Source organism: Cervus canadensis, chromosome 32 (assembly GCF_019320065.1).
Source record: "Cervus canadensis isolate Bull #8, Minnesota chromosome 32, ASM1932006v1, whole genome shotgun sequence".
NCBI lineage: Eukaryota > Metazoa > Chordata > Mammalia > Artiodactyla > Cervidae > Cervus > Cervus canadensis.
Window position 1 is genome coordinate 36,660,840 of NC_057417.1, and position 19,898 is coordinate 36,680,737.

The 19,898-nt window shown below is 47.3% G+C and overlaps 1 protein-coding gene across 1 annotated transcript in view; it reads left to right on the forward strand.

The window, feature by feature from the left end:
- Positions 1 to 2,371: 2,371 nt before the first annotated feature.
- The window catches only part of LOC122432734 (CREB binding protein), a 118,663-nt gene continuing 101,136 nt past the window's right edge, over positions 2,372 to 19,898 (forward strand). Inside the window, exon 1 of the mRNA XM_043454782.1 lies at positions 2,372 to 2,771. Within this exon, the coding sequence (XP_043310717.1) occupies positions 2,687 to 2,771 (85 nt within the window). The 5' untranslated portion in view covers positions 2,372 to 2,686. The remainder of the gene's footprint in view (positions 2,772 to 19,898) is intronic.

Sequence of the window (19,898 nt, forward strand, 5' to 3'; positions counted from 1 at the left end):
CTTGTGGTGAGAGGGACACACAGGGACATTCAGATACAGGCTGCTGCTGGCCCCTGTTACTCTGTGACTCTAAACACCTCCTGCCTTCTTATGCAGTGACTTCTTGAATGTTTGTTTCTGATTTCCAGGACTTGCTGTTTGGCCTCTGAACAGATAGGGATTTCTTTCTTTATTCTTTGCCCAAGAAATTAGTGCAGTGGCAATGCCCTCAGGAGATTCTCAAGGGATATTTGATAGATAAATAAAAACAGGAAAGATAAAAAAATGAGTGTGTGTGTGGTATACCTTCACAGAAGTATGCCCACAAGTGCTGTGGGAGCCGTAAACTGGGCTGGGAGGGCTTCCTGGAGCAGGTGATATTTGAACTGGGTCTCGGCATTAGTTTGCCAGGTATATGTATTCTCAGCACAGGGAATAGCATTTGCAAAAGTATGAAGACGTCTGAGTGGTAAGAACATCTTAGTGACGTGTGGGGAGGTAAAGATGGAGTGAGGCACGGATAGTGGAAGAGGGATGCAAAGCGGGGCAGTCAAGATTTTGAACAATATACATAAACAGAAAAAAAGTAGAAAGATCACTCAGTCTTTTTTTTTTTTTTAAGTTGAGGTATAGTTGCTTTACTATGTTGTATTAGTTTCTGCGGGCACAGGAAAGTGAGATCACTCAGTCTTGACACTTGAAGACTATCACAGACACTATGTAAGCTGTTTCTTTGTAACAGTTTTTTTTCTCTGTTTCCAAGAAGTTAACTCTGGTGCTGAATGGGGAGAAATAGAGTTTTCAAGGGACGCTTAGTGGGGAGATGCCATCGGAGCCGGGCAGTGGGAGGAAGAGCGGTTTGCCCAGGTAAAGGACCTGGGAGGCAGGTTGCTGGGTGAGTGGAGAGGGAGGGAGGAGTCGGCGCTGACTCACAGAATACTGGCTTAGGGAACAGTTTGCTGGTGATACCTTTCAGATAAGGACTTCGGATGAAGCGCTGGCAAGTTCTGAGAAGCAGATAAAAAGAACCGAGATGTGTGAACACCTCAGATTTTTGTGGAACCATCCTTCGGGGAGTGGCCAGGCGGGCCGAACCCCTGGGACCCCACACCTGTCGGCTCCAGGAGGTTGTCGAGGGGCGGTGGGGGGCGCACCAAGGCCGTCGAGGCCCTAAGCCCTGATGTAATGGGGCCTTCAGGGCCTGGGGCAGGCTGAGCGCGTCAGGCTGGGGGACAGCGCTCACCACCTCCCGAGGCAGGTGAGGGTGTCGCACCTGGCGCCCCCGGCGCATCGGGCTGCGGAACAGGGTCTCAGAAGCCTGGCGACCCCCCTCACATCTCGTGGGGGCGTTCGAATTCCGGCCCCGCCACTTCCTGCCTCGGTTTCCCCACTGCACCCCCTCGCATGCGGACCAGACGGCAATGTGTAACCTGCAGAGGCCACGACACATCGCTGGCATCCGGCTAGGGGAAGTGGCCAGGCCTGGTCGCGGGGCAGCGGCAAGAGAAGCCGGGACCGAGCAGAGTCGCCCTGTGGGACAGGCGGGCCCTGCCGGCGCCGACTCCACGCCCAGGGGCCCGGCTTAAGGCCAGGCCGCAGCCAGAACCCTCGCCGCCCAGTCGCCGTCAGAACAAAAGTGGCGGCGGTGCCGGCGTCCGGCGTCCCGCAGGCCCGGCCCCCGCCCGGCAGCCCAGCGGCCCCGCCGCTCCGCCGCCCGGCGGCACGACGCACGACAGCCGCGCCTTCGGCCCTTTCCGTCCGAGCGCGCTCGGCTCTTTCCGCCGCGGCCGGCGCAGGTGGAGGGGGCGGGGCGGGGGCCGTGCGTAGTGACGCCGCGGGGGGGTGACGCACCGGCGTGCCCCGCCCCCTCCCCCTCCCCGTTCAGGCTCTGGAAAGAGAAGAAAAAAAACTTTCTTTTTTTTTTAATTGAGGAATCAACAGCCGCCATCTTGTCGCGGACCCGACCGGGGCTTCGAGCGCGATCTACTCGGCCCCGCCGGTCCCGGGCCCCACAACCGCCCGCGCACCCCGCTCCGCCCGGCCGGCCCGCTCCGCCCGGCCCTCGGCGCCCGCTCCGGCGGCCCCGCTCGCCTCTCGGCTCGGCCTCCCGGAGCCGCGGCGGCGGCGGCACGGGGGGTGGGGGGGCCGCGGCGGCGGCGGCGGCGGCCCCGCTTCGCGCATTGTTTTTCCTTACGGCGGCGGCGGCGGGCCGCGGGCGGGGAGCGGAGCCCGGAGCCCCCCGGTAGTCGGGCCGCGAGCGAATTAATTAAGTGGGGCGCGGGGGGGGGGGGAGCGAGGCGGCGGCGCGGCGGCGGCACCATGTTCCCGGGGACTGCCTGAGCCGCCCGGCCGGGCGCTGTCGCTGCCAGCCGGGCCCGGGGGGGCCGCCGGGCCGCCGGGGCGCCCCCGCCGCGGAGTGTCGCGCTCGGGAGGCGGGCAGGGGATGAGGGGGCCGCGGCCGGCGGCGGCGGCGGCGGCGGCGGCCGGGGGCGGGCGGTGAGCGCTGCGGGGCGCTGTTGCTGTGGCTGAGATTTGGCCGCCGCCTCCCCCACCCGGCCCTGCGCCCTCCCTCTCCCTCGGCGCTCGCTCGCGGCTCGCGCTCGCTCCTCTCCCCTCTCAGCCGGCCGGGGCCGGCGCCGACCCCAGCCCCGGAACCCTCGCAGACCCGGCCTCCCGTGCTCGGGGCTGTTTTCGCGAGCAGGTGAAAATGGCCGAGAACTTGCTGGACGGACCGCCCAACCCCAAACGAGCCAAACTCAGCTCGCCCGGCTTCTCGGCGAATGACAGCACAGGTGAGAAGGGGGCCGGGCGGGGGGCCGGGGCCCCGGGGGTTGCTTGTCAGCCCCATCCGGAGGTGAGTGCCCCCGGGAGACCCCAGTTCGGCGGCGGGCTGTGCGGGGCCCGCGAAGCGAAGGCCCGCGCAGCCCCTTCCCCTGGACCCCAGCCACCGAGGGGGGAAGTTTGTCGGAAGATTGTCATGGGGCCCGAGTGGGGCGGCACATGCCCGGTGCGCTTGGATCGCCCGGAGTTGGGGAGCCCTCCTCGCCGGGAGACCGAGTGGTACTTCCAGGGAGGAAAAGTAAAGTGGAGCGTGTGTATTGTGCGTGGTGATTCCGTCTGCCTCCCACTGCCGCCGTGTGTCCGTCCACACAAGCGTGGCTAGCTGGAGGGATGACAGCGGAGGTTACGCTGGCTAGTGAGAGAAGGAAATAGTGCAGCCGAAAGGAATCCCGAAGTGTTTTCTGAATCGGTAACATATTCACAAGGCTGCGACCAGAGGACTTACTTTCCTAACAGCAGCCAGCCCGTGAGTTACAACTTATAAGTTTCTTGGAATGTGCTTCTTGGGAAAATGCTTAGTGCTATTTTGAAAACTCTTGTCGCTGGTCACCTAAGCCATTCCATTTTTCACAACCCAGAACTTCTTAGCAAGATGTCATAAAAGTTGCTGTGGAGTGTTAATTTCACGTGTATCACTTCGGAAGAAAGTTAAAGAGCAGATTCATCTGGGCTGCAGTCTCCAGGGGAGCTTGTGTTCTTACAGCGTACATATATATACACACATATATAAATTATGTTCAGGAATGTAGGAATTACCATTTTTTCAATTACAATTTTTATCAGAGTATTGAATAAATCTTTTAAACTGCTTGTCTGGAGACTTTCTTCGGGACTCATATCAGTTACCCAAGAGAAGTATTTTAGTTTTCTATTGGTTTAATGATTCTGGGTTCTTCTGGGCTGGTTTACGGTAGCGTTATGTACTAGTTGTGTTTCCTCTTTCAGAGCTCTCCTTTGCAGTAAAACACAAACTTGTGCTCTGCTGCCCATGATTTGATTCCCAGCGCTACTTACATTTCTCCACTACGGTCTTGCAGTAGCAGCATCTGAAAATCAGTTTATAATGAATGGGTCCAAATTGAATTATATTGCTGCAGCAGTGCCTTCAGATTTGCAGTAGACACAGCTGTTCAGCTTGTGCAAATATTTCTTTGACTGACCACTAGCGTTTTCCTACTAGTGGTGTAAAAATCTCTTTCTCCTGTTGAAACAAAACTTGAATTTTGTGGCTGCAGTTTTAATACAATTCCTAGACTATTATTTAATGTGGAAGTGAGAGAAACAATCAAAAACGAAAAACAAATCAGTCATGAGATTCTTGTCTGGTTGAAATAAATTTGTTAAGTAGTGGAGAGGAATGAGTAAGTCTGGTGATATGTAAGTCACTAATAATACTCTATTTAAAAGCTGATAAAGAATTGAGTTTGATGTTAATTTTGTAAAATCGGCTTATCTGAAGTGAGAGATGTGGAAACAGCCAAGAGTTAAATGCTCTGATTTCACTCCATGAAAATACTATGATTTTACTGCAGAATAGATCTCATTTGCTTCATTAATCTTGACATGTTTGAGTGAAAAATCTTTAAACATATGAAATGTAGATCATACCAGACAAGTTCGGCCTTGAAGCTTGTCCTCTGAAACTGGTAACTTTTGAATGGCTTTGCAGCTTTGCTATTGTTAAATGAGGTTATTTTAGATTTAGATTATAAAGAGGGACAAATTAGTAACATGACACTTTAACAGAAAGGCTTGTTGCACTATATACTTTCAGCTGTTTCCAGGATGGTGCACAATGGATTGGCCTTGGGGGCAGTTCTGTTGCTGGATGGTTAGATACTTAATGTGCTGCTAATCACAACAGAGTTTTATCAAAAAGGATTTTTCTACTCTTGACCACTTTTTTCCCCTTCCTTTCTAGTTTTGACCCTTGTAAGGCACGGGGGCTCTTTTGTAAATGTGGAACAAAAAAATCAGTTTTTAATGGCTCTGTTTAAATAATCCAAAGAATAAATTCACCATTATATTTATGTTGGGTTCTTGGTTGCATATTCGTCACCGTCACATTGTTGTGAAATGGTCCGTTAGTGTGGGGGCCTTGGAAGGCATCACCATTGAACATGTGTAACTTTGTCTCCCCTAATTGCTAGTGTAAAACAGAGATTTTAAGGACATATATTAAAGCAAATAAAGGACTAAAGGAATTACATTACACACACAGAGTGGAAGCATTTGAATAGATGGAAAAGCAGGGAGAGACCTGGCAATAACATTCTGCGAGACTCAGCCTTATTTTAGTGAGGGGATGTGTGTTTGTGGTAAAGTTTGTGTCTGGGATAAAGTTCGGCCAGGCAGAGCAAGGTGTGTTCCCTGCTCACGTGATAAAATTTGAGGGAGGGGCGCTCCGAACGGAAAGAGCTGAAGGGTTAGGCGGAGCAGGAGGTGGCTTTGGTGGCCTGAGAAGCAGGAGGGACTTGGACGGTCATGATCCAGTGCATGTCTCTGGGGACTGGCCTGCGGAGCCATCCTGTTCTTTAGCTGAGTCGGGTGGGTAGGCCGTGGGCCCCGGGCATAGTACACCTGATGCTGGGGAGCTGACCAGCTAGCATGCTGCCTGCAGGGCGCTTGCAGTCCAGCCAGGGGAGCATGGATGTGCGCAGGGTCCAGTAGGGTAAGGTGGGATTTCTGACCAGTGCCATTGCCACCAGTGACAGGTGGGAGAGGTCAGCGCAGGCTGGGGAGGTCAGGGGTGATTCTGAGAGAGCATGTGGAGGTAATGCTGAGATAGGAAAGATGCCCCAAAAGGTAGCAAGGGGAGGAAGGGAAAGCAGTGCTTTTTACCCACACCTAGCCTTTCTTCTGGAGCGGCACCGAATTTGATGGCATCTGATATTGTTGAAGTAGCCTTTTCTTGTTTTGCGTTGAGGACATAGACGTTTTCTCACAATTGTCATCTTCATTTACTTGGCACCCTTTATGAACAGTGGGACTTTGTGTTACCAGTAAATAGTTTGTTGTGTGTTTTGGAAATTTTTGTGTTTAATATTTCCAAGTTAAAAGAGCGTATTACTGTCTTTCAGCAGCAGGGATTCATGATTTAACAGTGTGGAAGAAATAAATACCTAGGCAAGCAGAAAAGGTGTTTTTTTTTTCTTTTGTTTTTTGGTCAGCTTTATTGAGGCCAAATATACATTCAACAAATCTACTATAAAAGTTTTGTAGGACTGCCTTCTGAAAGTTGAATATAGGTATATTTCATCTCGTGCTTTATACGTGTTGCTAGTGTGTGTTAGTTGCTCAATCATGTATGACTTTGTGACCCCATGGACTGTAGCCTGCCAGGCTCCTCTGTCCATGGGATCCTCTAGGCAAGAATACTGTAGTGAGTTGCCATTTCCTACTTGAGTAAATGTCCCTAAGCAGTTGTGGTTACATTGTATACTGTGAATCCCTTTAAATGCAATAGGAAACTGTATTTAAAGATACTTGGTGTAAATACCATTACCAACCAAAATGCCTTTTACAGCAAAATGATGACCTTTTAGTTTTACATCTCAAGCGTTCTTTTCTCCCCATTACTTCAGTTTGATCCTCAACAGCATCCTGTCAGGTGGGAAGAGAAAATACTGTTTCTGCCAATTCCAGGTGAGAAATCAGACTTGAGAGAGGTGATCTACTGAAAGTAATGCAAAGGGTGAAAGCCAGAACCTAACCTAGATCTTTAAAGTAAGTGTGTGTATTCATCTTATGAATCTGCATCCAGAAACATGGAATTTACTTGAATCGTGAACTCAGGAGACTACATACTTAGCAAGTTTCAGTAGCATAACTCCAGCAAGTGGGGAAAGTTTGTCAGCAGCTTTACGGGGATGTGGGGTGGGGTTGGGGGTGGGCAAGCAAGAGTATGCTCCCCTCTGGGGGCAGGGGCTCCGCCTCCGCTCTGTTCTGGCGCTGCAGGATGTCATCCAGGGTGTACACAGTCTCACCTGTTTATTGCAGTGGATAATTGAAGACCGGTCTCAGGTTATTTCATCTCTTTACTACATTCCAGCTAAATAGGAGCTGTGAGTTTTTGCAGAGCCTTCTAGGGCTAGGGCTTTTCATGACTTTGCTTAGCTTTTACTTGGTAGAAAAGTAGGGATTCTTGGATAACTGAGAGGGATGAGGACAGTGGCCACGTTTGAAGTTGCTTGGGGTGGGGGTAAGTATGAATCCCACCAGGGGAGTTGTCACGGTGAAGCAAAAGATTGGGAATCATCCCTGCTTAACGCTTGAATTTCATTGTGTGGTTCTTTAACATGGTTGAGAATGACTTGTAAAGGGACTTAGGCTTAATCCTATAGTCGGAAGTTAATGCTTGCATTGTTAGCCTGTGTTTTTACAACTTCTGACTTGTGCCATTGTAGTTGTGTGACAAAGTATGTGATTACTTGGGGCTATGTAAGTGCCGACTTTGTGTTTTCACTTAATGTGTTTGAAGACAGAATAGTTAAAAATGATTTTGCTAAAACATGCCTTCCTTCCCTTGTTAAGATGAAATGTTCCTTACTGTGAGCTGTTCAAGATGAGGAAGAGGCTTGCTTTCAGCCAGGTTAGTTGTTGGTGTATCCTTAGTCAGGACAGCACCTCTTTATCTCATTCAGACCAGCTCTTTGGTATATTCCAGGGACACGTAAGGAAGTGTTGCTCAAGAGCAGATTTGTGCTCAGGAGAAATTGGGCATGGCTGAGGCTCTTTGACTGCAGACTCTCCCCAGCCTTCCTGTGCTCTGGGCTGTGAGTCTTGGAGGGGCTGCAGCATCATTCCCAAATGCGTGGGTCACAGACCTTTTCTGTAGAGGGTCAGAGGACAGAATTTTGGTTCCGCAGGCCACGCGGTCTCTGCCACAGCTGCTCACTCAGTGGTGCCACTTCAACGTGAAAGTGGCTCTGGGTGGTATGTCCACGGATATGCCAGGGAACTAGTAAACCTCTGCTTTCAGAAACCGGCAGCCGGGGGTTTGGCCTTGAGGCTGCAGTTAGTGACCCGGAGGGGATGTGGGACTGGTGCTCTGAGGATCTTCAGTTTCCTCAGGTGTGGAGTAGAACGAGCATTCCCGTCCCCAGGGGCTGGGTGAGATGACGTGTGAGAGGTGCTCGGTGCCAGCGCTGTCCGGATGAGGGGGGAGTGTGGGTGCACTTTGTAGCCACGTTTGCTTGTGGTTCTGGAAGCAGTAGCAGCCCCATGCACGCGTCCACACAGACACCACCAGTGGGCAAGTCTGTTGTAGTGGAGCACATTCAGCGTATAGCCAGGAATTCTTCCATCAGCACTAATTGATTTTTTTGCCTCCATTTTCAACTATTTCTTCAATAGGAACACGATGGCCATGAAATTTTAAAATTGCAGAAACTTAAGCAGTGTGGTATGTTCTGAAAATTCTTACTAATTTTGAAGCATATGTCACGGACTGTTTAGGCAGCCAGCGTGTGAATCTGTTTATTTACTGTGTGTATCACACTTCTGTCTGAGGTGCCCCTTATGCCAGAAGTGTACAGAGGATCGGGTGATGCCTTCAAGTAGCTTAGAACTGTGTTGACTAAGAGAAGGCTAAGAAACAGAACTGGAGAAAAGAATGTAAAATGCAATTAGGTGCCCAAATGCACAACTCAGAAAGGACACTTGAAGGAAGCTTCCTTTATTCACCTTTTTACTGGATGCCCCATGTGCAGAAGCCCAGGGCTGGGTGTCCAGGTGGGGGTGGCACCGGAGGCAGGCCCTTGGTGTTCTTTTCTTTGATGCCCGCGCCCCAGGAAGCCTGCTGGTTTTCTGCACTTTGTGTGTGCTGGGAAAAGCGCTCTGGCTACTCAGAGAATTTCATCTCTGTGGGTGTGATCTTGGCCCATGGCTTGCACCTAAGTCCTTTCAGGTTGTCTGGCTGGTCTCTCAGATGCCCTCACGCTCCTGGCCAGCCCTCTTGATTTTCAGCACGTGTGGTCAGTGTCCCCTGAGCCCTTCCCCTGGTGGCACGTCCCTCATCAGAAGACTGTCCCATACCTGGGGGTCTCTCGGGATCTGGAGTGGTGTCCACAGCTCCTGCACAAACTGGGGGGCAGGGAGTCAGGGGTGCCCCACTTTCCCCATCCAGTCTAGGCTTAGCTTTCGGGAGTTGTCATGTCACAGCAAGGCATCGATGCAGGGTGTCTGCGCCTGCACCAGTGCATGTTGGGGACGCTGGCATGTTTGACTCTCTGTGGGTCTGTGATTGCCGACAGGAGTGCTGGGGAAGAGCCATGTGCAAGGGATGCCCAGCTCGAGCTTTGACTTGAAGAGTTGTGAATCAGAGATTTGGGTGGGGGGCGGTTCTTTAGGAAAGCCAAAGAAGTAAGCAAAAGTGGCTTTTTTTCTGTGTTCTTAGACAATACACAGCATGACTGCTGCTGATTTATAAAAATCTGCCTTTAGGGTGTTTTCTTGTTCTAAATTTGGGGATTAAGGCTATTTTTGAGCTCTATGTCTAAAAGTCAAATTCCTGTCTTTTAAAACCTTACCCTTAGAAAGACTTGGATATCATCCCATGTGACATTTTCCCCCGTGTTTCATTTCCATTAATCAAAAGAATGTTTAGTTGAACTATCGCTAAGAATAGTAAAATCTAATGCTGAAGAAATTTTCGCTTGGTTAAATCTGTCTTTCCTATTTCTAGATGTCCCGTCTTCTGCTGTTTGACAGTCTCTTAATTTGCCAGTCTTTCTAATACCCCTGTGCCTTACTTTATGTAGTAGGTGTTTCTTAATAGTTGTAGCTGTTTAACAGGGTTGTACAATTCTGTTGTGAAGTAAAATCTATTTATAGTTCAAAAGCTTCCTTTTGCACTGCCCCCAAATATTTTGAATTTTTAAAAAATCAAAACTGTACCACCTGGACATGTTTTAATTTCATAGGTAGAATACCCAGTGAAATCACAAGAAAAATAAGCTAGTATTCTTTATAATAGCCTGTAGAGTGAGGCTTGGGCCATATTTGAATAAGGTGGATTTTGGTGGATTTATCAACAAACTGCGTGATAACACTGAGGAACTATAGAAATATATCAAATAATTGGGGTTTGCTTTGACAATTATGGGCTATATGAGTCTGACCCCTATTTCTTTGCATTGATCTCTGAGGAAGGCTTTCTTATCTCTCCTTGCTATTCTTGGAACTCTGCATTCGGATGAGTCTATCTTTCCTTTTCTCCTTTGCCTTTAGCTTCTCTTCTTGTCTCAGCTATTTGTAAGGCCTCTTCAGACAGCCGTTTTGCCTTTTTGCATTTCTTTTTCTTGGGGATGGTCTTGATTACTGCATCCTGTATAATGTCACGAACCTCTGTCTATAGTTCTTCATTAACTCTATCAGATCTAATCCCTTGAATTTATTTGTAATTTCTACTGTATAATTGTAAGGGATTTGATTTAGGTCATACCAGAATGGTCTACTGGTTTTCCCTGCTTTCTTCAACTTAAGTCTGAGTTTTGCAATAAGGAGTTCATGGTCTGAGCCAGAGGAAAACAGTAGAATGGGAAAGACTAGAGATCTCTTCAAGAAAATTAGAGATACCAAGAGAACATTTCATGCAAAGATGGGCACAATAAAGGACAGAAATGGTATGGCCCTAACAGAAGCGGAAGATGTTAAGAAGAGGTGGCAAGGGTGCACAGGAGAACTATACAAAGATCTTAATGACCCAGATAATCACGATGGTATGATCACTCACCTAGAGCCAGATAGGAATCTGAAGTCAGGTGGGTCTTGACTTGAAGCGTCACTATGAACAAAGCTAGTGGAGGTGATGGAATTCCAGCTGAACTATTTCAGTCCTAAAAGATGATGCTGTTAAAGTGCTGCACTCAGTATATCAGCAAATTGGAAAACCCAGCAGTGGCCACAGGACTAGAAAAGGTCAGTTTTCATTCCAGTCCCAAAGAAAGGCAATGCCAAAGAATGTTCAAGCTACCACACAATTGCACTCATCTCATGCTAGCAAAGTAATGCTCAAAATTCTCCAAGCTAGGCTTCAACAGTATGTGAACCTCCGAGAACTTCCAGATGTTCAAGCTGGATTTAGAAAAGGCAGAGGAACCAGAGATCAAAACATCCTTTGGCTCATAGAAAAAGCAAGATAGTTCCAGAAAAACATCTACTTCTGCTTTGATTATGCCACAGCCTTTGAATTTGTGGATCGCAACAAACTGTGGAAAATTCTTAAAGAGATGGGAATAACAGACCACCTGAACTGCCTCCTGAGAAACCTGTATGCAGGTCAAGAAGCAACAGTTAGAACCAGACATGGAACAATGGACTGGTTCTAAGTTGGAAAAGGAGTACATCAAGGCTGTATATTGTCACCCTGCTTATTTAACTTATATGCAGAGTACATTATGTGAAATGCCGGGCTGGATGAAGCAGAAGCTGGAATCAAGATTGCTGGGAGAAACATCAGTAACCTCAGATATGCAGATGACACCACCCTTATGGCAGAAAGTGAAGAGGAACTGAAGAACTTCTTGATGAAAGTGAAAGAGGAGAGTGAAAAGGCTGGCTTAAAATTCACCATTCCAAAAACTAAAATCATGGCATCCAGTCCCATCACTTCATGGTAAACAGATGGGGAAACGATGGAAACAGTCAGAGACTTTCTTTTCTTGGGCTCCAAAATCACTGCAAATGGTGACTGCACCCATGAAATTAAAAGATACTTGCTCCTTGGAAGAAAAGCTATGACCATTCTAGACAGCATATTAAAAAGCAGAGACATTACTTTGCCAACAAAGGTCCATCTTGTCAAAGCTATGGTTTTTCCAGTAGTCATGTATGGATGTGAGATTTGGGCCATAAAGAAAGCTGAGTGCTGAAGAATTGATGCTTTTGAACTGTGGTGTTGAAGACTCTGAAAGTCCCTTGGACTGCAAGGTGATCAAGCCAGTCAATCCTAAAGGAAATCAGTCCTGAATATTCATTGGAAGGACTGATGCTGAAGCTCCAATTCTTTGACCACCTGATGCAAAGAACTGACTCACTGGAAAAGACCCTGATGCTGGGAAAGATTGAAGGTGGGAGGAGAAGGGGACGACAGGATGAGATGGTTGGATGGCATCGCCGACTCGATGGACATGACTTTGAGCAAGCCCTGTTGGTGATGGACAGGGAAGCCTGGTGTGCTGCAATCCATGGGGTCGCAAAGAGTTGGACACGACTGAGCGACTGAACTGAACTGAACTGAGTTTGACCCAGTTCCTTTGGATTAAAATATTTTGAGTGTTTGTCACTTGATTAAAAGTAGAACCTTCTAACCATGACTCAGAGTTGAAGGAAATGTCAGAGCTTTTTATACTGGGAGGCAGGCAGTGTGGTAGTGAGGAAGGAGCGTGGCCTCCTCTCAGTGGACACTGCACCTCAGCATGCAGCTCTTCAGCTCTGTGACTTGGACCAGTGACTCTACATTAGAACTTGGTTGGGGAGGGTGGATCTCATGTTTAAAAGGGAGACTTTCCCCCTAAAATTTTGCATTTGTTCTCAGTTTGATTAGCTTTGCATATTGGGCTCCTGTGGACTTCCCAAATCATGCAGTGGTAGAGAATCCACTTGCCAGTGCAGAAGATGAAAGAGACATGGGTTCGATCCCTGGGTCAGGAAAATCCTCTGGACTAGGAAATGGCAACCCACTCCAGAATTCTTGCCTGGAAAAATCCCATGGACAGAGGAGCTTGACTGACTACAGTCCAGTCTATGGGGTTGCAGAGTCAGACATGAGTGAGTGCACACAGAGAGAGAGAGAGAGAGAGAGAGAGAGAGAGAGAGAGAGAGAGACAGACAGACACACACACACACACACACACACAAGAGTTCCTGTGGTTCCTGTCATTTAGCCAGTTGCAGTGGCTCTTACTATTGTATCATTGTATGGGAAAGTAACTAGATTCATCTTCCTCCTGGGCTAGTGAGGACAGGCTGATGCAGGTGAGGGGTCTGACCCAGAACCAGGTCCGTGGACGTCCTCGCTGAGCACATGGAAGACGCCACCGCTGCCGGTTCCTGTAGAGCACCAGGGCCAGCGCGGCCTCAGTTCCTGCCAGCAGGGCTGAGGTTGGAGTCCCTGGACGTGGGTGCGTGTGTGACACACTTCACTCAGTCTGTGTTTGTAGTTTAAAATTGTTCTTTATTGGAAAATTGAAGTCTAAATGGAACTGTTTTTGTAGTATTGTTTCAGAACAGGGACTTGACTTATGTTAGGACTTGGGGGGGAAAGAAAGTGAGCACAGAGAAGCTATACAAATGGTCTTTCTGTTTTAGAGAACAGAGTTAGGGGAGAAAATGTCCTTCGAGTCACTCTCCAGTTTAGTCAGGCTGATTGGCTGAAAGAAGTATCAGTGAAATTTAATTTCCTCTTTGATTCAGCAACCACTGATGTTGAAAGGGGTGGATTCAGCTCCTTGCTGTTTTGTGGGGTTTTCTATTCCTGCAGATTCCATAATAGGAAGTGACTTCCGTGGTGTTTACTATATTTTCCACTCTAGATTTTTGTTGTTGGTGGTGTTTAGTTGCCAAGTTGTGTCTGACTCTGTGTGACCCCATGGACTGTAGCGCACCAGGCTCCTCTGTCCATGGGATTTCCCAGGCAAGAATACTAGAGATGATTACTATTTCCTCCTCCAGGGGATCTTCCCACCCCAGGGATCGAACCTGAGTGTCCTGCATTGGTAGGTGGGTTTTTACAAACTCTGAGACACCTAGATATTTTAGGTACGGCAGTTTATGGGTTTTGCTAGTAAAAATTGCCCCATGGTGGACAAAGAATTTTTCTCCCTTATTTGTGTTAGTGTTTTCATTAAATCTTTTTTACATTTTATTTAGTTGTAATTTTTATTGAAAGTAACAAAAGAGACATAAAGCATTGATAGATTGTGTCATTTTGGTTGTGCCTCTACTGCTATTTGGATTGTTTTTTGTTTGAAGAGCAGAACCCACCCAGAGTTGAACTTGTCTTTTAAAAATCTTTGAGAAAATCATATTGAAAGATTAACTCATTGTTTTAGCTCACAGTGATGACTTTTTCAGTCTGAAAGTTGAAGGAAAAACTGGTTCCTTCTCAACAGTAAGAGTGGTTTTGGACATTTCCTTTGTTTGAAACTCTGTAGAGTTCTCGTGGTAGTAAGTCCAATTGAACTTTGACTGATGCTGGCCATCTTCTAGATCCACACTCCAAGGACTGGGTCCACTAGACTCTTGTGGCTAGTGAGTGCTTAAACTGTTAGTGTGACTCAGGAACTACATTTTTATTTTTAATTGTAATTAATGCAGATGTTAATAGCCACGTGTATCTATTGGCTGCTGTGTCAGACAGCACAGCCCAAAGTAATGTTTGTTGTTGTTTAGTTGCAAAGTTGTATCCAACTCTTTTGCGACCCCATGGACTGTAGCCCATGGGCTCCTCTGTCCATGGAATTTTCCAGGCAGGAATACTGGAGGGTTTGCCATCTCCTTCTCCAGGGGATCTTCCCGACCCAGTGATCAACCCCGAATCTCCTGCATTGGCAGGCAGATTTACTTACCTCATTTGCCTAGAGTGTTCTTTAAGATATAGGCCTGAAGGCCAAGTCCCTCTAAAGGGACCAACTTTTAAAGATGGAAAACATTTTTAAAAATACACTTTGGTTTAGATTCAAGATTTTTCACTCATGTAGAAAGTATTCTAGTGTGATGTCAGCCCTGGAAATCTAGGAGACACGGCAGGTCCAGGGTCTGCCTTCGTGGAAGGCAGCTCTGTCAGCGGTGACTGAGTACCTTGAAAAGGAGGCCCCGACTGGGGCATAGGACAGAGGCTGTTCGGAAGGGTCCTGATAGGCCTTCTGGAGGAGATGACGGAGAGCTGAGGATGAATAAGACAGCAGAGGTACTATTCCAGGTATAGGGAGCAGCATAAATAGCAAGTGTGGTGGTCTGGAGGTATACACTTCTGCGCAAGTAAAGTTTTTGCAAGAGCCAGTTTTGTTTTTGTTTTACATTCAGTAAATTGCCACTTAGAGGCAGTGTGGTCTTGCCTCTGAGAGGGGGAGACTGCTAGTGTCGTTCCACCCTGGTGGGCCTGGGCTCCAGTCTCAACTCCCTCTTTATTCTTTTATTCAACAAATATCAAAATGCTTATATAATGCACATTATCTATGTGTGCTTGTTATGTGTGGACACTGCTTGGCTGTGGTTATGTCAGTGTGGCCCCGTCCTCTTGGACCTCAAAGGGTAGTGGTGTGGTCAGGCAGTCCAGCAGCCCTACCAGTGCTTGTCTGAACTGCAGACTGAAAGCAGCGTCTTGATGGGAAGGAGCCAGGTACTCCTGGCTGGCTGGTCAGCGAGACTCCTTAGAGGAGGGGCGCTGGAGCCTGTTGTGGGACAGACTCTTGGGGGAGTCAGGTTGGGCCCCTGAAGGCAAGGTCACCTCGTGGGGAGCCTGCAGTGCCGGCCCAGGGAATCCAGACTGTCCACGTAGGGCTTAAAAAGTAATTCAGAGTTTTAGAAACCCATCACATTCAGGGTGATTGGAGGAAGTGACTGTGACTTGTTCTCCAGGAGGCTGGATCATCTTTTTCCAGGTGTATTTTCCATCCAAGTTCATATGTGCAGTGAGAGCTGACAGTTGCCTTCTCACTCCCCAAACTGTATTTGTGGGAGCAGGAAAAAGATCATATGAACAACAACCTAAGAATCAGAACTACAGTTGACCCTTGAACAGTGCGGGGCGTTGGGGTACCAACCCTCCCTGCAGTCAAAAATCCATATAAAACTTGCCCTCTGTGTACCAGTTCCTTCACTGTGTCTCCCTAACGTGGTTCCTCCTTATCCATGGTTCTGCATCCTCAGATTCAACCAACCACTGTGTAGTAATGTAGTCTTTACTACTGGAAAAAAATCTGTGTGTTAAGTGGGCCTGTGCAGTTCAAGCCCTTGTTCAAGGGTCAACTGTAGTGTTCTTGTTTAAGGTATTAGGAAATTTTTGTACACACAGGAGGTTTTTGTTAAATTTTTTCTTTTTAATTCTTTCGACTGGGTGACATATTCATAGAGTTCCAAAAAGTACAAAAGGCTGTTTAGTGAAAAGTCTTCCTTTTTCCAGAATCACCAGTTCCCTCCCCATAGGCAACCGGTGTTTCTTGTATGTCATGCAGGAGATACACTGTGTATGTAATCGCAAGCTTTCTCTGCTTACTCCTTCTTCCTAAGGAGACACACAGGTATGTTTAGCCAATCTAGGTGCGTTTCAGGCTGGTGAATATCTCAGAGCTGTTAGAAGTATTAATAATTGAAGAGCAGGCATCATTCTAAAAGTCCCCCCCTTTTTTTTTAAATGTTAAAATGTTTTGGCACTGTACTTAAACAACAGAATGATTTTTGTATTTGTACTACACTTTATGAAGAATCAAAATTTTAAAAATTAATTTCATCTCAAAGGGCATTAGAGGCTTTGTTGCTATCATCATGTTGAACATCACGTGACCCTGGTTGACACCAAAGTTCTGTTTTATGGTTTTTTCCTAGTTTCTGGAAAAGATTCTTTAAACTTGTGGTTTTTATTAACCACCTTACTAGTTGACATACAGATACCTGCAGCTTAACACAACCTACTTCTGCACCAAGTAGATAAAGTAAAAATCAGTCTGTGGCTTGGTAGGACTTCTGTGAATATTCATATTCACTCCAGACGTTTCTGTTAATTTAGTCAGTTAATCTAGATATTGTAGAACCTTAACGGTGACACAAATGTCCTTCAGAAGAGGAATAGCTGAGCTCTTCGCCATCACACATCTGGGGAGGGAAATTGATGGGTATTTAAGATGGAAGATAAATTTCAGAACTGTTAAATAGGATGGAGAACAGAAATGATAATTAGACCCTTTTTAGGGGTAGAAAGATACACTAACGTGTGCATAGAATAGTTTCAGAAGGAAATTCCTGGAAATTGTTTTTCTTAGGAGTGGGAGTCCTCCACTTTCACTGTATATTCTTCCAAAAAGCTTTTTTTTTTTAAATTTTAAAGCATAAATTTATTGTTTTTAAAATGAAAAGCTAGTTTAAAAGTAAGTCAAACCCTCAGCAAAACATCTGTAATATTTGTGGTTAGAAGAATCTGTGAAATGGGGAGAACTGGAATTCCCTCTTGTAACCGGTTAATCCCTCTTGTAAAACCTTTAGATCTGTAGCAGGAATGTAAACTAAGTTTACATTACTACTACATGCTACTACATAAACTAAGTTTACATTACTGCTACATACTCTGTAGCAGGAGTGTACACTAACTTAGAGGTGTCGTCCAAAGATGGGAAATATGACTGTGTTTTAGTGTGATGTCCAGTCATCACCTCCTTTGTCACAAGCGCTGATTTTAGCAGAATCCTTCTGTTAGCGGTATCTTCATTGGTGTGCTTGAAGCTGCAAGACCTGACAGCCAACTAATGTTTCTTCAAGTACACTGAAAGAATGTCACCTTTCCCAGCGTGAGCAACATGTATTTTACTACTGCGTTGGGTGCAAAACATTATATGTAGATAATCACGTTTCTTTAGGGAAAAGATAGTATTTTTGAAAAGTCCTTCTTTAAAGTACTTTTTATTTTCCTGCCTTTCAAACTCATTTGAATACTAAAAATATTTTAAAATAATATCGAACCCATTTCTGATTTCATCCTCAAACTGTAAACACTTCCAAGTGGAACCGGGAGCATCCGGAAGTGTTCCAGGTGTTATCACCTGGGCTGAAGCTAATCGCCTGGGTCTGGACACCCCAGGGGCTGCCTAAAAACATCAGTCTCTTTAATTAAACGGGTAGTTCACTCACACTGTTCAGAAACCAGAGGACACAGCTCTGTCAAGTGAGCCCTCCCCCAGTCCCCTCGGTGCTTTCCCCCGGGGTGATTTCTTCGAGCAGAGAGCGTGTTTGCAGCCCCTTTGCCCCCATCCTGCCCGTGTCCTCTTGCCGGGAGCCGTGTCCCGTCCACGCGGTTGCCTGCCTGCACGCAGCGGCACATGGAGAGCTTCCGCACTCTCTCTGCAGTTGCTTGGGTCCTGCTGTGTGAGAGGAGCTGTGGTTGGTTCAGTCTGCTCCCCACTGGTGGATGGTCAGCTTTCCAGTTTCATCAGGGCCATAATGAATAGCTCTCCTCAGCTACTTGTGTCTCTGTAGAACAGATTCCTCAAAGTGGAATTAATGATGGAAAGGAACGTGCATTTGTAATTTTGATCGTATCATCAAATTGTCCTCCAAGAGTTTGTATGTTGGTGGAGCCTTAAAGCTTTAAAAGCAGCACACTTAAACCCAGCATAGACATCACTGGGTATTTTGTGCATGTTATTAATATAGCTGATAAATCCTCAAGTTATTCTTCAGCTTGTGATTCTGTATCATTTTGTACCTCTCAGTCGTTTGTGATTTATCTGTAATTTTATGGCATACCCTTTTTTTTCCCCTTTAAGACAATTTTTTAGCACACTTTCAGGTTCAGAGCAAAATTGAGGGAAAGGTTGTACAGAGATTTCCCACGTATGCTCCCTCCCCCTACCCATGCATAATCTTCCCATCATCAGCATCCCCCACCAGAGTGTACGCTTGGTATGATTGATGAACCTCATCGATACATCATAATTATCCCGAGTCCATAGTTTACTTTAGGGTTCACTCTTGGCTTGGTGTATTCCATGTGTTTGGATGAAGGTGCAATGGCATGTATCCATCGTTAGAGTGTCATGCAGCGTTTTCTTCACTGCCCTAAAAATCCCCTGGGCTTACCTGGTGGTTTCATGGTGAAGAATCTGCCCACAGTGCAGGAGATGCAGGTTCAATCCCTGGGCCAGGAAGATCCCCAGGAGAAGGGAATGGTGGGGACATCCCATGCAAGAGGAGCTCCCGTGAACGGAGGAGCCTGACAGGCTCCAGCCCGTGGGGTTACTTACCGACTGAACGACAACAGATCCCCTGTGTTCCTTCTAATTTATCCCCCCCACCAAAAAAAGCAAACTCTTGGCAATCATTGATTATTGTTACTGCCTCCTTTGGAGAAGGAAATGGCAACCCACTCCAGCGTTCTTGCTTGGAGAATCCCAGGGACTGCGGAGCCTGGTGGGCTGCCATCTGTGGGGTCGCAGAGTCGGACACGACTGAAGCGACGCAGCAGCAGCAGCAGCTCCGTAGTTTTGCCTTTTCCAGAATGTCATGTAGTTGAAATCATGTAGTATGTAGTCTTTCAGATTGTATTCTTTGATTTAGTAAAGTGCTTTTCAGGTTCCTCCATGTCTTTTCATGGCCTGATAACTCATTTTTATTTTTTTTTTAAGAACTGAATAATATTCCATTGTCTGGATGTTGGTGTACTTTTTAGACTAAATGCATTCATTTCTCTCCTAGCCCACACACACTTCCATATGTTGTACACTGACACCTCTAAGTTCAGAATAAGGCTGTTCTTTCTCCAGACACGGGACTGCTACCTACCAGCTGCAGCTCCCAGCATTTGGGCCAGGGGACCCGTCTCTGGCTTGCTTGTACGTACGGCGCGGCCAGTAGTCTGAGGTGGCCCAGCACCTGAGGTTAGGGGTTGCTTCTGCAGAGGCTGAATCCTCGCTGCGCCCCCACATCCTCCTCCTCTCGGACTTTCACCTGGGCTGCCCGCACTGCCCTTCTCTGCCGGGATGTGGAGAACAGTGAGCCCCTTTCTACAGGCCAAGGCATCCGGCCACCGTCGCGGGAGCTGAAGGTTGGTCTGATGGTGGCCGTGCCTTCTGACAGTACCTTCTTTCCCACCTTTGTCCCAGGAAGGCTTTTCTCCTCCCCTCAGGGCTGAGGGAGGCAGCACATAGACCTCATTTAGGAAACTGTAAATTGTCCTAAGCTGTCTGGGAAATGGCACTTCCCCTTCCCTGGGGCTTCTGAGTGAATCAAATGAGGTAGGAAGCTGGCTGCAAGTCCAGGACTCTCCTGATTTAGGGTCCAGCGTGACAGAGATCTTCCACTCAGTCTTGTCTTATAATCCTTTCATACAAGTCTCAGGTGAACCTGGCCATCCCTGCCTGGAACGA